This window comes from Antrostomus carolinensis, unplaced genomic scaffold (assembly GCF_000700745.2).
Source record: "Antrostomus carolinensis isolate BGI_N321 unplaced genomic scaffold, ASM70074v2 scaffold29015, whole genome shotgun sequence".
In the NCBI taxonomy this organism is placed as follows: Eukaryota; Metazoa; Chordata; class Aves; order Caprimulgiformes; family Caprimulgidae; genus Antrostomus; species Antrostomus carolinensis.
Genome location: NW_010314743.1, coordinates 73,678 through 94,366, shown reverse-complemented (window position 1 = coordinate 94,366; position 20,689 = coordinate 73,678). Strand labels below are relative to the sequence as shown.

Genomic DNA, 20,689 nt, shown 5'->3' with positions numbered 1-20,689 from the left:
TAGGGAAGCTGTCAAGGCCCAATGAAGTAAACATCATTTATCTATAGACCCTACTATTTTTGTTTAATGAAATGGGGACTTTTCCAAAGAAATCAAAGAAAATTTAAGTTTTGTGATTTAAAAAAATCTCAAAAGAAGGTGTAAAATGTTAAGCATCAAACACCCAGCCCCACAAAAAATGATAAAGTATTGCAATGTTCCAATTCCAACTACAGATGCTGCAGGATTTGCCAGATTCCTGTATACAAATATAGTGTTTAGAGATTACCCATCTGGAATCACTCAGTTTTTCTGTCTATTGATCAGCAGCAGGGCTGCTGATTTCCACTGCTATGTTCTGCACATTGACAATTTTTTAGAAAGTCTGTAGAGATGCTTTGAATAGTCATAAAGCAATTATATTAAATGTAATTCCCTGACCTTGTTATCAATTTGCTTCTTAGCTTCCTGGTGTCATGCACAGCCAAGATCACTCATTGTTGTCCTTCTGTTTAGGGCATTACAGTTCTCCCTCTGAAGACTGCTGCTTATGATTAGCTAGCAAGCACTGGAGCATCCCTTGGCATTTTCTACTAAAAAGACTAAATTTTTACTCCCCTTCTCAATCACCAAAATAACTCACAATCCAAAACCTACATCTTGGTCTTTGCATGAACAAGGCGTCACTGTAATGTTTTCAACAGCTAATATTGGTACAAGAAAGATGTCACGCTGTTCACACAACATAGCTGAAGCTAAATGGCAGGCCCCATCATCCAAGCAGCATTTCACATTACCACTTGATACATTCAGCTTTTATATACAATTCCTTTGCCATGCTCTTTTTCTTTCTCCTTAATAAATTAAAACAGTTCTTATTTAATCCTTCAAAAAAAAAGAAAAAGAAAAAAGATAAGGAATTGAGGAGGTTAAGTCGCATGAAACTTCTATTTTGCTACATAAAACTGCTGGAAAGGAAATTAAATGTTTATTATTTCCTTAGAATTTGTCACAGTTGACACTATCTCTGCTGCAGAAACATGGAAACAATGTTTTGTGGACTTTTGTTTTGGGGAGAAGTAAAGAGCAACAGATGAAAGTATGGAATGCAAACATACAGGTTTTCACAAAAGGGTAAAATCTGTCACTTCTTCCTCACTGCCATTTGACTTCTGAAAACCTTTGTGTTTTTTATCAAAAGGCTAAAAAGCCTCAACTTTGAAGAAGTTTCTGAAACTTCATTTGTGAATTTTAATGAAAGAGTGATAGTAGTTTCCATTCCTCTGCTATTGCGAATATACCTTATACTCACCATTTTTCATTTGCTAGCCACTTAATTATCTGCACATGTGTTTGAAGTGATGAACATGGATGATTGCACTCATGCTAGTATAAGAAACAATATCTAATACGTTTGTTTGTTTACACTATGTAGGACACCACAAACTTCTGTGCATTATATTTATGTCAGAGACTTATGATCCAACAAAGTACGTGCAAACAATACTTACAGATCTTCAATAAAGAGCAATTTAAATCTTCACATAACAATAATTAATTGTTTAATGTTACTGAGAACCTAGAAGAATTAACAACTTACTGTGTAGAACTGACCATTTAATGCATAGGAGAGATGTCAAAGTGCAACAAGAAAGAACAGGACACTGGATTAGTGTAACATATTTGCCTTATGATTCTCTGCAGTACCAAAAATTTATGTGAAATTCCAAGTCACCAGAGCTTCCCTTTATCCTCCAAAATGGAAACTAATTCACCTTTAAGCTCTCTGCCCAGTGTGTATCTGGAGATGCTCCTAGCCCCTTCCTAGCAAACATTGCATCTGAGCAGTTTCATATGGCAGTACTTGTAGGTAGGAGCATACAAACAGAAGTACAGTAGAAATTTCATTTGTATGACAACTGTAGGAATAGGATTTCCTTGCATAAGTGCAATTCAGATCAAGATGGGGGTCGTGTGCCAGCTTTGTAGGCACACTGACAGTACATAGAAGAACTCTCTATTAGGTTCAGCTTATTTTAGTCACTCCATTCCTACTAGTTGGAGGTGCTGCTTTGTCTTACAAGAACTCAGTAGAAGGGGCAGTTTTAGATGCTGAAGTGCAACATAGCTGTGCAAATACTGTGAACTGTTCACAGAGGTGTGCTTTGCTTTCTTCTGAAAGAAAAGTGTCTACCAGTTAAATCATGCTGGCCATGGTCATTTGGGAGCAAAAGCTGTCTAGCTGTTAGCACTTTTTAGAGTACAAGCTGTTACCTGCTTGTTCCCTACTGGGGAGTGCATGATGATTCTCAGGTCAGATTTTGGATCTCTAGATCAGAATTGAATACTGAGAAACCTAAAAGAACACAATAAAGGCATTTAAGGCTTAGGTGTTGTGTATCAATGGGAAAATAAGTGTCTGTGCCTAGAATAATTTTACTTTAGTAATAGGCTGGCAACACAGGGTAATACTCTGTCTGAAAGAATTGCAAAAACGATTTTATTGGACTAATCAGAGCCCCTGGTGAACAGACCTAATTACTAAACTGCCATGGAAACATCAGCACAGTTCCAAGTGATTGATAACTTTTGTTCTTTCCAAAACACAAAGAGCAAGGAGAAGGAAATATTTAGATAACAAATAATGCATAAATGTGAGGGGAAATGTCATACCTTTAAAGTGTGTTGCTCTTTTACGGAACTACTCTTATCCTTTTATCCATAATCATCATAAAGAGCAAAACAGAAGTCATTTGCAGACATCCTCTTCAGGCCTACTGTTTTTTCCTTAAAATACTGAAGAAAAAAATGTCTAGGACCTCTTATCATGTGTGACAAATAAAACAGCAAACAAGATGAAAGCAAAATTGCTAATGTAGATTGTTACATAGATGTTACCAGGGATCAATGTCCATATGTGGGCATGATTACTCTACTAGAAATTTAGAAGCAGGATATTAAGCAAGCCCAGTGATGTCAGTTCTTTTCACTGGCTTCAGCTGGCTCTGGATTACAGCTTCACTGAAATTACTGCAGATTCATGTTGGTGTAAGAAATGGCTAGTAATCTGGATGGATAGTTTATGGAATGTCATTACCTAAAGCCTTCTGGATCATAACTGTCACAAAGAAAGCTTGACTGTCTAGAAAAACACTCTTTATTTAGTTGACAGTTTGACATATTATATTGTAATAAAAAGGCAGAGTATCAGGGTTGCTAAGCATACTGCATTTCAAGGATTTCAGTGAGAAATCTACAAACTTTCTTCCAGGTTTACAGAGAATGTGTTACTTCCTTTCACAAGACTCACCCTTCCATTTTTTTCCCCAAGATAAGGCCCCCTGTATTTCCTTGTTGGAACCCAGCTGAGAACAGACGATAATGGCCATTTGTCCAAGATCTCATGTCAAAGCCACTCATTCAGAAGAGCAGTGCCTTGCTGGGTATGCCAATCAACTTCAGAGCATACGCTCAGCAGGACCAAGCTACTCAAAGATACACCACAGTCACAGTGCGTGCAGTGCAGGGCTAAGCTAAACATCACTGACGTTTAGAATCCTTTCCTCTAGTCCAAACTCCCTCAGGAGCATGAACAACTAACCCATAATAAGTACATTTATTCCCTAGCTTGTGGACAGCACATTCCAGATTCAGAGCATGTTCAAATCACTACTTATCTCTATCTGCTTAGATCTAGAAATACAAACATGTCATTGAAATGTAAAATTTTTGAGCATGGGAACAGCAGCCTGTGCCACATGATCTCCACTGAGATTGCTGTAGAGTGAATAAAAGCCAAATTCAAACCAATGTCAGGAAGAAATAATTTTAAACAGAGCAACCTTCATCTTCATTTCATCTCACTGATGTGATGCAGAAAAGGTCTTTTATGAGGGAAGGATGATTCTAAAATTTTTGATGGTTCATTTCAAAAGCTTTTTGAATGATTATCCAAAGCATCCCTTTGGTATAAAAAGCAGGCCGGAGTAATTTTTTCATCTCTCGAGACTACCATCCCCATTTGGACTACTCAGATATGCCATCCCCACATAGTACTTCCATACCACTCATAGATACCTCAGAGGAGTGCAGAGCCATGCAAATAATTAATTTACAGACCAAAAAAGATCAAGATTTTGAACCAAGTAAGCAATTCTAGATTGTTTCATTTATAAAATATTACTAAGGAATGAGGCAGCTCACTCATCTCAATGTTGAGAAATCATTAATTAATCAGTTGATCACACTGACATTAGACTTGATGAAAGGTTCTTGTTCATTTCAGTAGAAGCTGAACAACTTCACAACTATGTTAAAAGAAGAGATTGTCTCCAAAAGATAAAAACCTGAAATCTGGTATTTTCTATTACACTTTCTTCAGTTGTAGTGTATTCTGTTAACTTGTTCAAGCTACTGTATAGTCTGCTTTAATACAAAGAGGAAAGAAAGCTATCCTAATATTTTAGGACATGCATAGCTTTTAGGTTAAAGTTCCTGTTTTATTACATTTTCTGTGTGGCCCTACGTAAGTCCTTTAGCATCTCAGTATCAGTTCCTTAATTTGTGCAAGGTGGTTGACAGCACGTTATTACAACATAGAGGTGTTGTGCAGGTAACTGCTCAAAAAAGCAAAGCATTCAGCTACTACAGTAATGGAAACTAATCATGTGCATTAAAGCTACAGAAGTATATACCTTCCCTTCCCTGCAATTCTCTTACACTCTTGATATAATCAGTCTCTCAAGAAAAAATTCTTACAGTGTCTTGAAATCCTAGAGTCTCTAAAGTCTGGGTATTAATTAAACTATTAATGTGTTCTTTGTCTGCTCCACTATGAAGGCAAACACCAGACTAATGCTTTAGGAAACTCCTGTGAATAAGAGCATTTTTTTTTTTTTAACCTCCATTATAATTTTGTCTCTCACCAATCCAGTATCATTCTCTCTTTTTTTTGTTCTTTTCTACTTTTCCACTAACCTCAGGCAATACAAGGGGAAATTGCTTGAATGTCCCATTTTAATTTTTTTCAGAGACTATAATTTTAAACAAGTTGATCTTCTGTTCTTTTCACACAGATATCCATAAACACAGTACCAGTTCCTGAAAAGGACACTATTTTGGCACATAACATGCCCATTTAAATGAATGAAGATATGATTAAAAATAACTTATTACCCAGAATTCAAACTTACCTCAAAACAAGTGCTGAATATAAAATTAATCTGTACCATACCAAAGGGGGTTATAATAAAAAAACCCCAACACCCTGTCTAAATGGTATTGGCCTTAGTTAAATACATCTACCTTCTTGTAAGAAAACAGAGTAGAGGTGGGAGAGGAGAACTGGCAGGAGGGTTGATTTTTTGTATCTGGCCACCCCACATTAAATAAAAAATTTGCCATGCAACACATTCCATCATCAGAAAAGCACACAGACATAAGTCAGGAATATTTTTTGAGAGAACAGAGAGAACATAAAATAAGACATGCACAGAGTAAAGGGTAATGAGAAATTGACCATTGTTCTAAAGTATCTGCTTGGAAACTATATAAATCCTCTTTATTGATCCATGTATTACAATGACAATTCCTACTCAAAAATTCAAGTTATTTATAGTATCATATAATTTCTTTAGGCTTATTGAATATTTTTACAAAAGAAGATCTAAAAGTCCTTTTTTCTCAGATCTCAAGAGGAATTAATCTTGCAGCAGACTAGATATTTTATTTCTAATGTTTGCCTTTTGTGGTTTTGATTCTAATGCCTTTGTTTACTCACACTTAGTAATATGTTCAGTATTACTGTGAGAGAGCAAAAAAGTCATACCCTGGTCCCCTGATGAGACAGAATAACACTTTCTGATAAAACTGAACTCAGGCTACATCTAAACAGATAGTCCCAGGAATGCATCCAAGACTCAGTATCCCACCTCCATATACAGTCCTTCCTCATACACTGGTTTTTTTGGAAAGGCATTCTTCCAGAGTCACGGGGGAAGGAAGCCACTACAAATTTTGGACTTGATTAGAACTTGTACCAGCAGGGGAGCAGATTTCTAGATTTTCCTCAGAATGCTCATTCCCATCTCAGTCAGTATTGTCCACAGTGTGTGTTTCACACTGAAGGATTTGTTGGCAATCAAATTCAGCCTTAAACCTGTGACTTCAAGAAAAACTTGGAGTTATCTAGCTCTTTTTTAGCATCAATACTAACATCAATAGGATAATTGTAGTTCTCGCCCTAATAAATGTACAAATTAGTGGTGATGGGAAATCCATCTGTTCTGGAAGAGAAAAAAAACAGCCCCAAAACTACTACCTTCCTTTGTTGCTGTGAAATTCTACTGAATTGGAAGAAAATAATTTCTTTACCCAATGTCGTTTCTCTGAAACTGACCAGTAAGGGTGGTTCCTTTTTTTTAAAAAAGAAGATGACCTCACATATAATTCCTTCAGTTTGCAATAAGCAAAGGAGCTATATAAATATCATCAAATCAAAGAGGTGAAATACTGCAACATCAGAAAGAAATAGAGTAAAATGTTTGATTGTCTTTCACCTTTGGGTAAAAGGCAATGTGAAATACAAAACTGTATTCAAGGCCTAGTGAGATGATCAGACATATATTATTGCTCAGATCATGTGACTGATGAGATTCCTTTTATAACAAGAAAAAATAAAGTTGCTTGTGTTGCAAATAAGAGCAGTAAAGAAAATAACCTGAGTAGATGTGTAAGTTCTCTAATAGTTATATCACTGGAATATAAATGCTTGAGAATTGTATAAGCTGGACCATTAGTCCTGTTTATAAAGACTGAATGTCAGTGTTAAATATCCATGTTTGCATCTTTTTCAAAATTTTGATAGTTTGTCATTCTCTCCCATACTCCATAGACATACTCTGTCTCATATTTATAATGTATTTGGGAGAAAGAAATTCTGGTTTTTTACTCTCATTTATACTGCTTTCTGCTCTGCTACTCATCCCAGAAATCACTACATTCCCAATCTGATTTGGGGTTTACTGCATGCACACTAAAAACAATTATACTCAGACTCAGATTGCAACACAGTGATTTGATTATAAGTGACACCTTATGTTTTAGCTGCTCATTCACTTTCAACTCTTGTACATTATTTGAATTCTCACCAGCTGACTGGTACAATTTTGAACATTTTCAGCTTACATTGCACTACAGAATTGTAAAACCATTGGGTACAGGCATGAAAGTTACAATGATGTATGAGACTGCCAACATAATGGCAATAGCCTGCAAGTTGGAAGCTTATTCTCTGTGTTTGTGTCCTCAGAGAAAATCACTGCAGTGCTGAGGGCCATATTTTGTGGGTTTAAGTGTTAATTAAGTGGTGCATAGGTCTCACTCTGGTTCCCTGCACAGAGGAAGTTTTTACCCTTTGAGCTAGGTGAACTATTCACAGCAGTAATTTTTTTCTTTTTTTTCAGCTGTACCCCCTTTCATCATTAGCCCTTCACAACATCTAGAAACTCTAGAAATTTGTTTGAATGTTTTACACAAAGCATCAAGTGCTATGAATACAAATGACATTCTATAAGCACTTCCACATATTTATAATTTGAATTTCAGCTTTCAAAGCAAAATATCTGGGTTCCTAGGACAAATATAAAAATGATTGCTACACACTTACCTGATCACGTATTAGGTTAGCTCAGAATGTGTTGTATTACATCTGACTCAGTGCCTCAGTTTGTTTCTTGATGAGTTTTTTTTGTGCTTCACCTTCCACCTAAGAGCAATCAGAAACAAATGCCAAAACAGAAATAGGCAACTTAGCCCTTCTAATTCTACAGCATTCACACCTGGTGCAGTGGGCACCTGCAAGGACTGAGCAGTTCATTACCCCTGTTCTCAGCAGTGCATCTGTTACTCATAGAAATCTCTGCAATAACATAACACTGTGTGGAGCCCTACACACTTCCTCCTCTACCTTAGGCTACTATATAACAAAAAGGTTGCTTACTTGGCACCCAGAGTTTGTATTACTAGGTCCACTCTCTGAAATGCTTATTCAGCCTGCTGCTTTCTAATCTCATATGAAAACAAAAAATTAGCTTGAGGAAGCATTTAACAGCATAACACTAAAACCCAAAGCACAATCTTTGTCTTCCCAAAAACTCTTTTGACACCCAGGAAACCTCCTGTTCACACTGAAGTTCTCACGTTTTTTACATGTCATGACTTCCAACAACTGAATGTATCCATATTCTCCAGGAGGACTACAGTTCCCATAATTCCTTGTTGAAAACTGAATTGATATCAAGCCATCAAGTTTCATGATCCACATGAAAGGACCATTTGCAGCAGTAACGTGTGTTTTCTTAATAGAAATAATTTTCCTATGACTGTCAGTATGTGTATTTGTTTCCACAAAATATTCCACAAAGCACACTGAAAATAATATTACTGAAATGAAATGCTATAGCCACTGCCTAGTTTTTCATAAGGAGAAACAATAGATTTGAGTTTGCAAAAGAGTTGTATGTCTATTGGTGCTTATAATCAGGCTTGAATGATGTAGGAAGAGACAAAGAATGTTCAGCAGTGCAGACAGAGTTTTCAATGCAAAATGTAACTTTCTATCAAAAAAAACTTACCTGAACTCCGATTATGGAATCTCCTGAGTGGAGAATAAGGATTTTAACTGTGTACTGTGTTCCACAATGTAAACATTTGGTATAGCATTTCTTGAGGCTAAATCCAACCCCTGTTGTCATGCAAAGCTAGCTAGCAGACATTGATTTCAGTGCAAGTACATCTTGGGATTATTAGAATCCATATGTGGGAAATGAAAATGAAAATTAAAACTAGACTGGATCATTCTGAAAATTTAGGAAAAGATATCTTTTTATTTTTAGTGTAAATGTCTTTCTTTTTTCTTTCTATTTTCAACTAGAAGTTGGTTTGTGATAACAACACTCTTCACATCATTATGTGCTCATTTGACCATTATGATAACATAATGGGAAGTAAATTCTCAATATTAATAGATTCTGTTTGTGTCACATCAGGGTTGCAAAAAATCCTACTCACCTAATTCTTTCATGCATCTTTAAGTGATAAAATATATTCAGAAACAGAAACTGTGAAAAAACTTGAAAAGCAGTTATTAAGGCAATCACAGGTTTGTAAGACAACACTTTTCTTCCCTATCTGATATTAGCACACTGCCTGAAAGGAAAGGGGTCTTACTAGAGTCTGAGTCAAGAAGTTCTCAAACAAGCTGCCATGTGCACAAGACCAGATACAATGCTAAATTTAATTAAGTAATTAAGTAAACAAGCCAAAAGCATTCATGAGGATGGGAAAGAAAGAAGAGAGAGTAATGTAGTCTTCTGCTTTGGTCAGATATTAGGCTGGGTCTATAAAATCATGGGCTGAAAAATTTTCTGTTTGTTTTGCAAATTATAAAAAAGAACCAGCATAAAAGCCCTTTTATCATCAACTGTTACTTTTATTTCAGGAAGAAATATTATATACAATAAAATAAATGGCTGCTGTTTCATGTGAAATAAGAGGGTTGGAAACTATCCATTAAAAACCTACAGCATTTGATGATTCATACTTGACCTTTTTCTGCAAGGTTTAATTGTCTCTCCTGCTCTGTGTTGCAATGACATTTTACTTAACAATACCCTGCCTTTATTTGGTGTAACAGTTTATACTGACTTGCTACAGCTTGAAACAGTTAACACCTGAAACTGCAGAAATTGAAAGGAGGCCAGTGCTGACTGGAAGACTGTACAAGCTGTCTTCATGCAAAGACTGTAAAGCTACATCTATGTCTCTGTAAGATGACAGGCTCTTGTCAGAACTCACCTGGCAGGAGGCTGGGATAAGCCCCTCCCTTGAGTAGCCTATAAAATAACCAAGCGCTTGACAGCTGCAACAAGACCCCTTGGTTGTGTGAAGGAGGGAGGTCATATGTATTGCCAACGTAATGTTACTTACCTCTAAAGAGCTGTCCACTTACCTATATATCACAGCTGAGACAATGGACCAGAGCTTTGAATTCAGCTCTGGATTCTACTTGTGCATGTGTTTTGGGGTATAAACCCCCTATTATTTCCTTGTCCATGACATATATTTTTCATAAATTATAGGAAATTTATTCCTCAACAGTGTCTAAAGAAACTGAGTTATTCCCTTGTATGTAAAACTCATCCCAACTGCATGTGAATACCGGTGTACTGGTGTATTTGAAAATTAGTCCAAAAGTGATCACATTTGTGGCTGGAAGTGGGGAACTGTCAGAGTTAATTTTAAAGGTGATTACACTAGTTTTGTATTGCTTACAATTATATAACTCATATTTCACTTTTAAAAAATGCACATCTCTTAATTGTTAAAACTGCCAGCTTCTGAAATTTATCAGAATGACCTGTGTCAGTGTTGCTATCAGTGAAAGTTCCATGGACAAAGAAAGAAATGACAAAAAGACCCCCACCCCAAACATAAGGCCTGTTTTATAATTAAAAAAACCAAGCTGTTATGAAGAGAAGGGAATTGATTTTTGTGCTATTAAAAAAATATTTTGAAGGTAAAAAATCAAGGCTAGACTTAGACAACACAAAGACCCAAGCAAGATACAAAATGAGACCCATTCCAGAATCAGTTACAACCAGTTACCTGTGCTACCTGCCTTCTGTGTTACTGTCTGTTTATTCAAAACTTCACAAATCAGAACCTTTCCACATCAGTAAAGAAACAAATCTATGTGTTCATCCCTTCTATCTGTCTGTCATCATCACACAGACTTCATTCAAGCAAGCAGCTGAAATAGCGGAAGGAGAAGAAAGGGAACTTTGTAAATTATTACATATCCCCTCTGAAGAGAAGGCTGAAATTTTAATTGTGTTCATCTCACTGGTTTAATTTTTGCAATGGAGGGTGACATAGGAGTAGAAAAAAAGAAGGAATAGTTGTGTTGCAATGCTAATGAGTACATTTACAAGGCTCTGCCAGAAACTCTGTGCTTCAGCTTGGTTTTATTAGCCATTTTGGAAGATGTCTTAGTTGCAGTTGCACAAAAAGCATTGTCAGGGCTTTTATATTTTCTCATTTAGAATACTATGACATTATTTAGAGAGGACTAGTTCTGCAGCACATAAGCCAGTATCAGTATTGTATAATACAGCAGTGAGACTCATTTTGCAGTGTGATTACAAAACCCATCATAGTGAATTATACAGAAAGTTAAATTGGTTTCCACCTTCTGCAAAGCCAGAATATTATCTTGCACAAATAGTGTACAAATGTAGAAATAATACAAGTCCAACTTATCTGAACGATAGACTACAGAAAGCTTCCACTGCTCACTCCATCAATACTCTCTATCTGCTGCTAATGACACCTGCTACATTCTGAAAGCAAACTATAGTCTAAATTTTTTATACTACCACTTCTTTTTTCCTTTCACTAAGCTTTAATTTACTAGGACATCCCACCACTGCTAAAAACTTTGGAAATCTGAAAAATATTTTTTTGAGCAACCTCTTTTCTTGATCATAAATACTTGTGAATGTGTGTTGCTACTGAATATTCCTTCTGTTAACTAAAAAGCACCATCATTAGCTTTAGAATTTTCAGCATAATGTAAAATACAGAAAGAGTCCTTTGGTATAAGTAAACCAGACTGTTCACTATAAGTCTTCCCATTATAGGTTTTTACATTGCTTCTAGTCATGCTTTTTATTTTTTTCATGCAGCACTTGAACTCGTTCAAGTAACAATACAGTCCTCTGAATACATCTGAAAAGTAACCATACAGTTGTTTGTTTGTTTTGTTTTGGTATTTTAAACACAAATAGGATAATAAGAGAGAAGGAAGACAGTTTGGTGAACTTAACTAGCCTGGCCTACCTGTTTGTTTCCAGTCACTGAACACACCAGCTGAAATAGAGCTATGTGGTCTTAATGAACTTATTCCTAACGTTATGTATGTAGTATTATAGCTCAGGATAAGTGGACTGGTGGAGAGACAGGCAGGGGAAAGAAGAAAAACAGTCAAATAGCTCAATGAAGATTGAAATTATCTCCCAAGAAAATCAGATACAGAAACAGACTACCTGCTGATGTTTCCTACAGCGGGACGGACCTTGGGAGAAGGTTTCAAAGCCCATTTATTCATTTCTAGAATTCAATGACCGTGCAGGCTGTTAAAACAATCTGCCACACACACATATAGAAGGACATGTGGCTGCATGAGTATAGTCTAGTTGATTTATTTTTCTCTGTATATTAAAATCAGTAGATCCACCTCTAGCAGAGCTGTACGAATAAAGTTATTTCAAATATACTATTTTGCAGACATTCTGTCTCTTACCCAGATTGAGAATTGTTACTGCTGTGCTGCGACATAGTTGATGGTATCTGGAGTTGCCATAGTGTTAAATGTTTCTCCTGTGATCAGCAACTGCTGATTTAAATGAAAATCTTCAGCCATTTTCTCTCCTGTATTTCACAGTCATTTCAAATTAATCATAGACAAAAAGGTATAAATGATATTGGGTGAAAAATGTACTGTATCTAAATGAGCTTTGCAGGATTTAATTTCAAGGTCATAGCACACAAATAGCATATGCTTTCAGTTACTGTAAAGGACAGAACATGTTGAAGACCTTTAGTCATCTGAGTTATAATTAGTAAACATGTATACACATTCACTTCACAGTACTTGCATATTGAAATGAATGGGCTGAATTTTATGTTTGGACAATGTCCAGGCCAAAAATTTAGAATCCCAGCTTTTATGTGTGGGATGATTTATGTTAGCAGTTCTGACAAATGAGTGTGAGACATAGCTAGGTGAAGGCAAGCCAGAATCAATGGGACTCTTAAGGTGCTGCACTTGTAAACGATTTTGAGAAGTTAATTCTCAAATTTATCAGTATTAATAATTCTAATTTAATGCATTTTCCTTGTCACTTACAATGAGTCAACTACTAATTAAATGTTGTTGAAAAAGATGAATTAGTTTTACATGCTTAAAAAGAATGTCACTAATATGTCTAAATCTAGATGTGAAATGTAGAATATGTTTCTAATCCCCATAAATACCGTTGTTATCCAAAACAATTTTATACTGAATTAATTTCATTGTCAAAAAAGAAGAAGCACTGAAGAACTGATTTATCAACATTTAACCCTCTAAAATGTCTTGGTATAAATTTTATATTAAAATTACATGGAATTAGTTTGCAGAATGAATCATTTCCCTTTGGTGGGGTAGCAATGATTTCAAGAAATAGCACATTCGCTATTGACAGATCAAAAATTCATTTTTTTTCTCCCCTTTGCATTGTGGATATTCAAGTTTAAAACCTGTATAAATGCACAACTTACAGCTACGCCCACCAGTAGTAGCTACTATCTCTTTTTGACTGACAATGATGAGATTTTTGTCATGCTTTCCCCTCTCCTACAGTGCCAGTGATGGGATTTTTTTTTTTTTTTTTCCTGGAAATCTTATTACTGAATGTGCTGTCGTGGTCTCAGATGGAACTTTCAATCAAAAAGGCAATCAGAAGGTTATCCATTTGTGAGTTTTCCTACAAAAGAGCTTTGCAAAACTCTACAGTATATACTATAACTCATGGTCAGAGCTACTTGCCCTAAACACTTATGTAACTACAGACAATAATATGATCCATATCTCACAGCACCTTCCTTTGCTCCCAGGAGTAGTATGGAGACTAGAAATTGGCTCAGTCTAAGTTTCATATCAGACTTTTCCTTTTACACTACTATTAGATTTGGCATGGCAATTCAGAACACCCTGGCACTTGGTGCAAGTGATTAGTAAGAATGTGTTTGGCTGTTACTACAGTTTGTTACAGAAATATGTTTAACTGAAAACTTGATGACTGCTTCTTTTCCATCTTTAGATGACTTAACTGTTTAGTTCATAGTATTACCAAAATTACTAGATAAAGTTATTCAGAGGCAATTCTTTTTAATTCAGTGTAACTTAAACAAATTGGATACTTAATTAATTTCAATAAAATCTTTATAATACATAGAGAAGTGGTGTTAGTGTATTAGTGGTCCAGAAATGACAGTCATTAAAACCAGCCATGCCACAGTTAAAGTGAAGTAAATGTTTCCATTTTGAAACACAGGAAAAATTGGGGGTGATACATTAAGACATTTTTCTTTGCAGAACAAAAATTACTGAGGAGCTTAAAGAGAGGATTTTTTTTTTTTTTTCTAGCAATACTTCAACAAAAAAAGCGTGAGGTTATTTTTCAGCATTATGCAGTGAGTTAGACACACATAACTCCTGTGGTCACAGGCTGCTGCATATCTAATTCTGCAAACACTGTCAAAAATTGCTTCAAATATTATCCTTTTTTATTTTGACTATATTCAACTAATAAATAAATTATTTTGAAGGAACCACATTCCTCAACAAACTATGAAGTTATTCAGGCAGATTCCTTTCTGCAGTGTACAGGGAAAACTGAAAGAAAAGCAGTAACAAGAAAAGTATTTATAAAAATATATTTCACAAAGTAGGAAACAATACAGGAGTTTCTCTGAATACAATACATGGAGTAAATAAACAAACAATAATATAGCTTCAAAACAAAGTAGAAAATTAAAATGATTTGCATGTAATACGTAGTTTTATTATACAATTGCTACTTCTAAATGGCAAGTTTGCATTACAAATTGAGTATGCTTGCAGCTTCTAGTGTTGTTCTTTCTCTGTGTGCAAGAGCCCCGGTGCATCACTATGAATATTATAAAAAAGAAATGCTAATAACATAAGCAGTAAAATTATGTACACACTGGTTCCTGCTCTAATACAGTGGAGAACTATAAGCATGTTTTTTACTGTACTGAGTTATGCGTGGATTTCTAAAAGTCTATAGTTTAAATATTCACATGAACCAGTTTACTTCCAGCTGTTTGTGCTTGTATTAAAAACACCAGGTAATAGATTTATGAAGATATAAAACTGTCAAAAGTTTTCTCTGGGAAAGTTTTATTCCTGCCAGCATTCTCTTAAAATTCAGCTACTGGAAATGGATAGGTTACTGCTTTAACCTCCAACAATTTGTCATTCTTTTCAAAATGTACATGTATTAAACATTCATTATATATAGAAAAAAATCTAACGGATATAATTTAGTTTTCTTCATAATCTTACTCTATAGATTATCAGTCTTAATAAATAAAAGCAGTAATGGACATCAATAAAATATTTATTTCAAAGATTAAACAAATAAATTCGATCTTTAGCAATAAAATCAGCAATTCTTTCATATATGCAAGTCCATCCCCTTTCACAGCTTTTTCTTTCAGAAGATGAAGCACAGGATAGATCCTCCTTCTAGAAAAAGATCCTTTTGTGAAGCAAGGTTTTGTAGCCTTGCTTCTGAATCTCTGAACATTAGTAGGATTTATTACCCATCACTGGAATGGATTAAGAACATGTGAATATTTTAAGGCTTGACACAATATTTAAAGATGATATTCAGTCTGTGGTTACGTGGCCAACAATTACTGTATGTACAATGTATGGTCACTGCACAGTAGAAGCCAGTAGGAATTTACAATGCTATTTCTATTCAGCATTGCTAAGACCAAGATATTGCTTTTAACATTTCTGTGGCGACACCTTTGTTGGCAATGCAGAAACAAGCCATTAGCTTTACACACACAGTGGCAGGAGCCACTGTTCAACAGCAAAATCCCTGCAAGTCCATTTGCTAAGAAAGCACCAAATTCTTTTTGTTCTTTTCAATTCACTGAAGATAATCAAAGATCCAAATCTCTATCTTCAGAGTGGTCAAGTGAATATCAAATATCCAAAGACTTCTAGACACTCCACATACTTTACTTCACACTCCACAAGACTTAACCTCCTAACATATACTTTTTTTTTTTTTGGTTCAACATTACAATGTAGTTGATTTTATAGATGACTGGCGCTAAACTTGCCTCTAAAACAAAAAGCCACATTAGTTTTAACTAACAGCAGTGGCCCTAGAATATTACATGGTCATTAAGTCAACAGTGAAAAAGTTTGTAATCCACTGTCAAGTTTCTTTGTCACTTTCTCCAACTGAGTAAAGTTCTCCAAGTCTTTTAAAGCGAGGACCCCATTCACTGAGGTAGTCAAAATTCTGATCTGAGTCTGATGTAGAGGACTCCAATGAGCTAAGGGAACCAGCCGCTGACCCTCTTCCTTCATAGCCATAAATCTGGATAGAGTCATATGGTGGAGCTGTAGGATCATTATCGGCTTCATGAAGCCTTACATTAATAAATTCATCAACATCAACACCATTAGGAACAGGTGCAAGACCCTGCCTGGGCATAAATTGAAGATCAGGCTTAATATCCTTACGAGGCAAAAATCCATTAATTCCATCCGGATTTTGCAAAGTTGCAATGTCAAAAGCTTCTGTATCTTCTTCTCCACCACCTTCATCATCATAGCGAATAATATTTTCCCTCACATCTTCATCATCTTTGATTATTAGAGGCTCATTCTTATGTCTTCTTAGTGTTACAAACAGCACAACAATGACTGCAAAGAAAGCATTACAGGCTGATTAGGTAAAAAATTTCCAATCAAAGCACTACATGTTACATGCAGTTGTGGAAGGTGATAGGTTGCTTTTTGTGAAAATAAGAGTAGTAAGGGTAGTAAAAAGCTGAAGGAGCTATAACTTCCACCCATTCAAGTGATGAAAATTTGATCGGAGCTCTGGTTAGTCCTCTAGTTTTCTACAGTCAGCACATATTTACATCTGAAGCTCAATTTTATATAAGCAATAGGATTTTGCATACTTCCATTTTTGAGCCTCAAATTTAGACAACTTTTCCTCTGGAAAAGTTACAAACCTATGTGAAGTCAAGGTGTCACCATTCACTGAACGTTAGTCTATAATGATCTACATTATGGATACCGTTTTCCAAAATTAGAGGGTTTTTTTCTGAAAACATAGCCCCGATGACAGAAGGAAATTGGTGTCTGGTTTTTTGAGCATTGCAAAACACTCGCACTACATAATTGGAAAGAGAATGAGACAGTAAGGAAGAAAGAGCTTAGATACATCAGTTTCAGAATCATGGCGAGATGCATAAAAAGCTCTTAATCGGTTACACTTGTTTTTGCAGCTTAATGCTGAAATCTCAGTTACTGATGTAAATCTCAGTTACAAAGTAAAGCTGCAAAACACAGAAATAGGCTTCTTCCTTCACTGTTCTCTCTCTCACTTACTTGATGTCACATACAAATTTTGCATGCTTTATTAAAATACACAGTGCTTCTTGTAAAACTGGAATGTCTCTCATTCCATTACAAACCAGAAGAAACTCACACAAGTCTTAGAAAATACAACAAATCCATTTTCCATCATGTGCAGTGTATACTGTGTTCACCTTGCTACGTAACATACCTTATTTGATTTTTGGTTTCATATTCCATACTTGTTTATTATATAACTTGTGTGTAAGGCTCCTTCAGGTTGGGACTTTGCTTTATGTGCTTTTATTCAGTTCTTAGTATAGTAGGGAAGCAGTCTTGACAGGTCTCTCAGTACTGCTGCACATTATATTGTTTGTCCTTCTACGTGACTTCTTTGCTTACCTACAGCCACCCAGGAATCAGAAAAATTTTGAACACCAGGCTGTGAAATGGATACATACCTAGCAGCAAAATGATGCATGCTAATATTGCAATTAGGGCTCCCATACTGAGGCCAATGGGAAGTACGTAGGCTTCAACGTTACAGGACTGGACAATGCCATCACTGCTGCAACCACAGACTCGAATAGTGAGAGTGCTAGTGCTGCTCATGGGAGGGTTCCCACTATCGCTTATTATGATTGGCAGTAGATATACTTCTTGCTTCTGCCGGCTGAATCCACTATGCTTTGCCAATATGCTGAGAGTATTATCTGGAAAAGGGAAAATTTGCATTGTTTCATCACATAGACTAACTGCTAAAACCACAGCTTTTTCTTAATGCGTTAAGAAAACTTCTGTACAAACACATCTGCACTTTATTATACTCATTATACTGGCAGCAGGTGACACAGAAATCCTTCCCCTTTCTGTCTGGCTGCCCATGCCTAAATGAAGGAGTGCGACTGATGCCTTTTCTTATGTCATGTGATATCATCATAATGGCAACCCTTCACTTTCTTCTCTGTATACATCCCTATAGATGTCTTCCCATCATGATTCATCACTGTTTTTCAAGTCACACAAAAAATCACACACAAAAAATCAACCAGTACAACAAAGACAGAAATTAAATGTTAAAGCAACCCAAAATTAATAAAGTATATTCACCAATTAAAACAAATGTTCCATGCATGATAAACACAAATTGCACAATATTTTGCCCTGCTATAAAAGATTCTTCTTTTTTATTAATGAGAAATATAAAGACTAAAAAATGAAAAGCTGAATGCATTAAAAGTTATAGGCCTAATTTTCAGTTATCTAAACCTTTATTTGGCCTCAATGATGAAAACACAACAAACCAAAACAGAACGTGTCTCCTATGAAGGCAGCCAGAGGAAATTAGTCTAGGATATTCTTACCTCTGCACATATATGTAGATATTTAATTTTAGAAACATATAGAGGCATGCTGACTACAAGACATCCTACCCAGACATAAAATTACTTATCAGCTCTTACAACACATGTACTACCATCCACTTAACTGATAACAGTGGTCAGAAGAATACAGGTAGTAAAAAAACAAAGACGGGGAGATGAGGGATTTGCACAAATACAGTTGCGAGTTCTTTTCTCTTCATAATGGTTTAACACCAAGGTGCTAAGCTGATCTCCTTACAGGTTGCCTACAGTGTAGCCTACAGTACAGCTAAGTTTAACCTTAGAATTAACAATGAATAAGGCTGTTCCAGTATTAGGACTCAGTATACAGGCACACAAAATAGAAATATATGCGTGTTACTGAGGAATCCGATCACAATTTAAAATTAAAGCTGCACATCATATTTGGAAGGAGATCGTAGCTCCTTTCATTAACCTCTCTTCCCCTGTGCTACCAAAGGTAATTTGAACAAAAGTAAGCCTCCTGATATTTTATGCTACAAAATGGGCACATGCAATCACTAAATACCATTCCATAGAAGGAAAGAAATTACTGAGAGCTATGTGGCAGGCATAAAAAAAGAGAAAACTTGAGAGACAGGCAGCGTTCATATGACACACACAACAAAGACCCAATTCTTGAGTTCACACCAAAAGAAGGTAACTGAAGTGCACGACAACATGTGTATGCATATACATATAGTGACTGTAGGAAAGCTTTGTATTGACTTTGATCTTAGTACTGGTCAGGTACTCACTTGAAAACATAAAATAGTTTAGAAATGTTTAATTTGTACCAACTGTGATCACCAGGAACATTTCTGACAGCCCATGGTATTTGTGCAGCATGTATCACTGCCCCAACATAAAAGACACATGTATGCTTAAAATAGTTGGCAGTCTATGAAGTACAAAAACCAGGAAGATGCAGAGAAGGAAGAAGAGGAAAACATTAATGAAGCCCATACTGTAAAGACATTTTTCACATAAAAAAAAAAAAGCAGTATATTATCTTGAAGTCCTTCTTAGTAAAGAGGCATACATAAAGAGGAATAAAAGTAATTGCAGAATATAATGATTACAGAATGAAACATTACTAAACTTTATAATGTCCCAAATCTATATCAAGATATCAGTCAGTAGATAACTCCTATAGTTAATTTATTACTGCCATAAAACAAAAGTTGAAGAAAGATTATTTGATATTTAAGCACATGGGGTTATTATCTCATACAAGAAAACAAAGGAGCCTTGTCTTCCCATTCAGTGACTCAGAAATTGAACTTCAAGTAGTCTCCTTCTGAAGTTCAGAATCTTTGATTTTGCAGTCCTACAGTATCCCTTCCATGGTGAAATCACCTACCTATGACACTTACGCAGCCTACAGAGGTTCTTACTATTATTTGTATTGCAGGTTATGGAATAATTTCAGTATTTTTCATATCATTTAGAGTACATTATACATGAAGATCAACCTAAAAATCAACTACTTTATAAAGCAGTATAAATATGGTCACTTCATAATACCTTTGCAGAACAAAAGGGATTCCTAATGATTTTTCTTTCCAGGAATCCTGAGTTTTTATATATTCAAGTAAGAAACAGTCACATCAAAACTGATGGCACTCTGGAACTAAATAAATAGTCTCATTTTTCCTTCTGCCTTTTTTAAAATTAAATGAAGCATATGTGTTTACTGAAGATACATTTCAGGTATAAGCTCTTAAGAATTCTGACAACTCAAATAGGACCAAACTCCTTGATGATACCCAATGTTATATGTGCCACTATGATGGAATTGAAAAGTCAAGGATGTTTTAAGCCAACAATTTTTGCCAAGACAGGTTGGAGCAGATGATCCTTGAGGCCCCTTCTAACCTGGTATTCTATGATTCTAATTAGCACATATTTATAATTAAGCAAAAACTGCACTCCTCCTTCTTGGTTGAATGTGGTAGAGATTTAAACACCTATGTGCAAGTTAAACCACTTCCAGTGTCATACTTGCTCTCTAGCTGAACTGCAAGGAACAAAGGGAAATGTTATGTTAGTAAAATAATATTGTAGCTAATTTTTCCTGAATATC

General features: G+C 35.6%; 1 protein-coding gene across 4 annotated transcripts in view; it reads right to left on the bottom strand.

Moving 5' to 3' along the window:
- Positions 1-14,503: 14,503 nt before the first annotated feature.
- The window catches only part of CDH8 (cadherin 8), a 73,701-nt gene continuing 67,515 nt past the window's right edge, over positions 14,504-20,689 (bottom strand). For all 4 annotated transcript variants that reach the window (XM_010167751.2, XM_029084903.1, XM_029084901.1 and 1 more), the window contains 2 exons: positions 17,680-17,931; positions 14,504-16,555 (listed from right to left, as the gene is read on the bottom strand). In XM_010167751.2, coding sequence (XP_010166053.2) covers positions 16,062-16,555; positions 17,680-17,931 — 746 coding nt within the window. In that variant the 3' untranslated portion in view covers positions 14,504-16,061. The remainder of the gene's footprint in view (positions 16,556-17,679; positions 17,932-20,689) is intronic.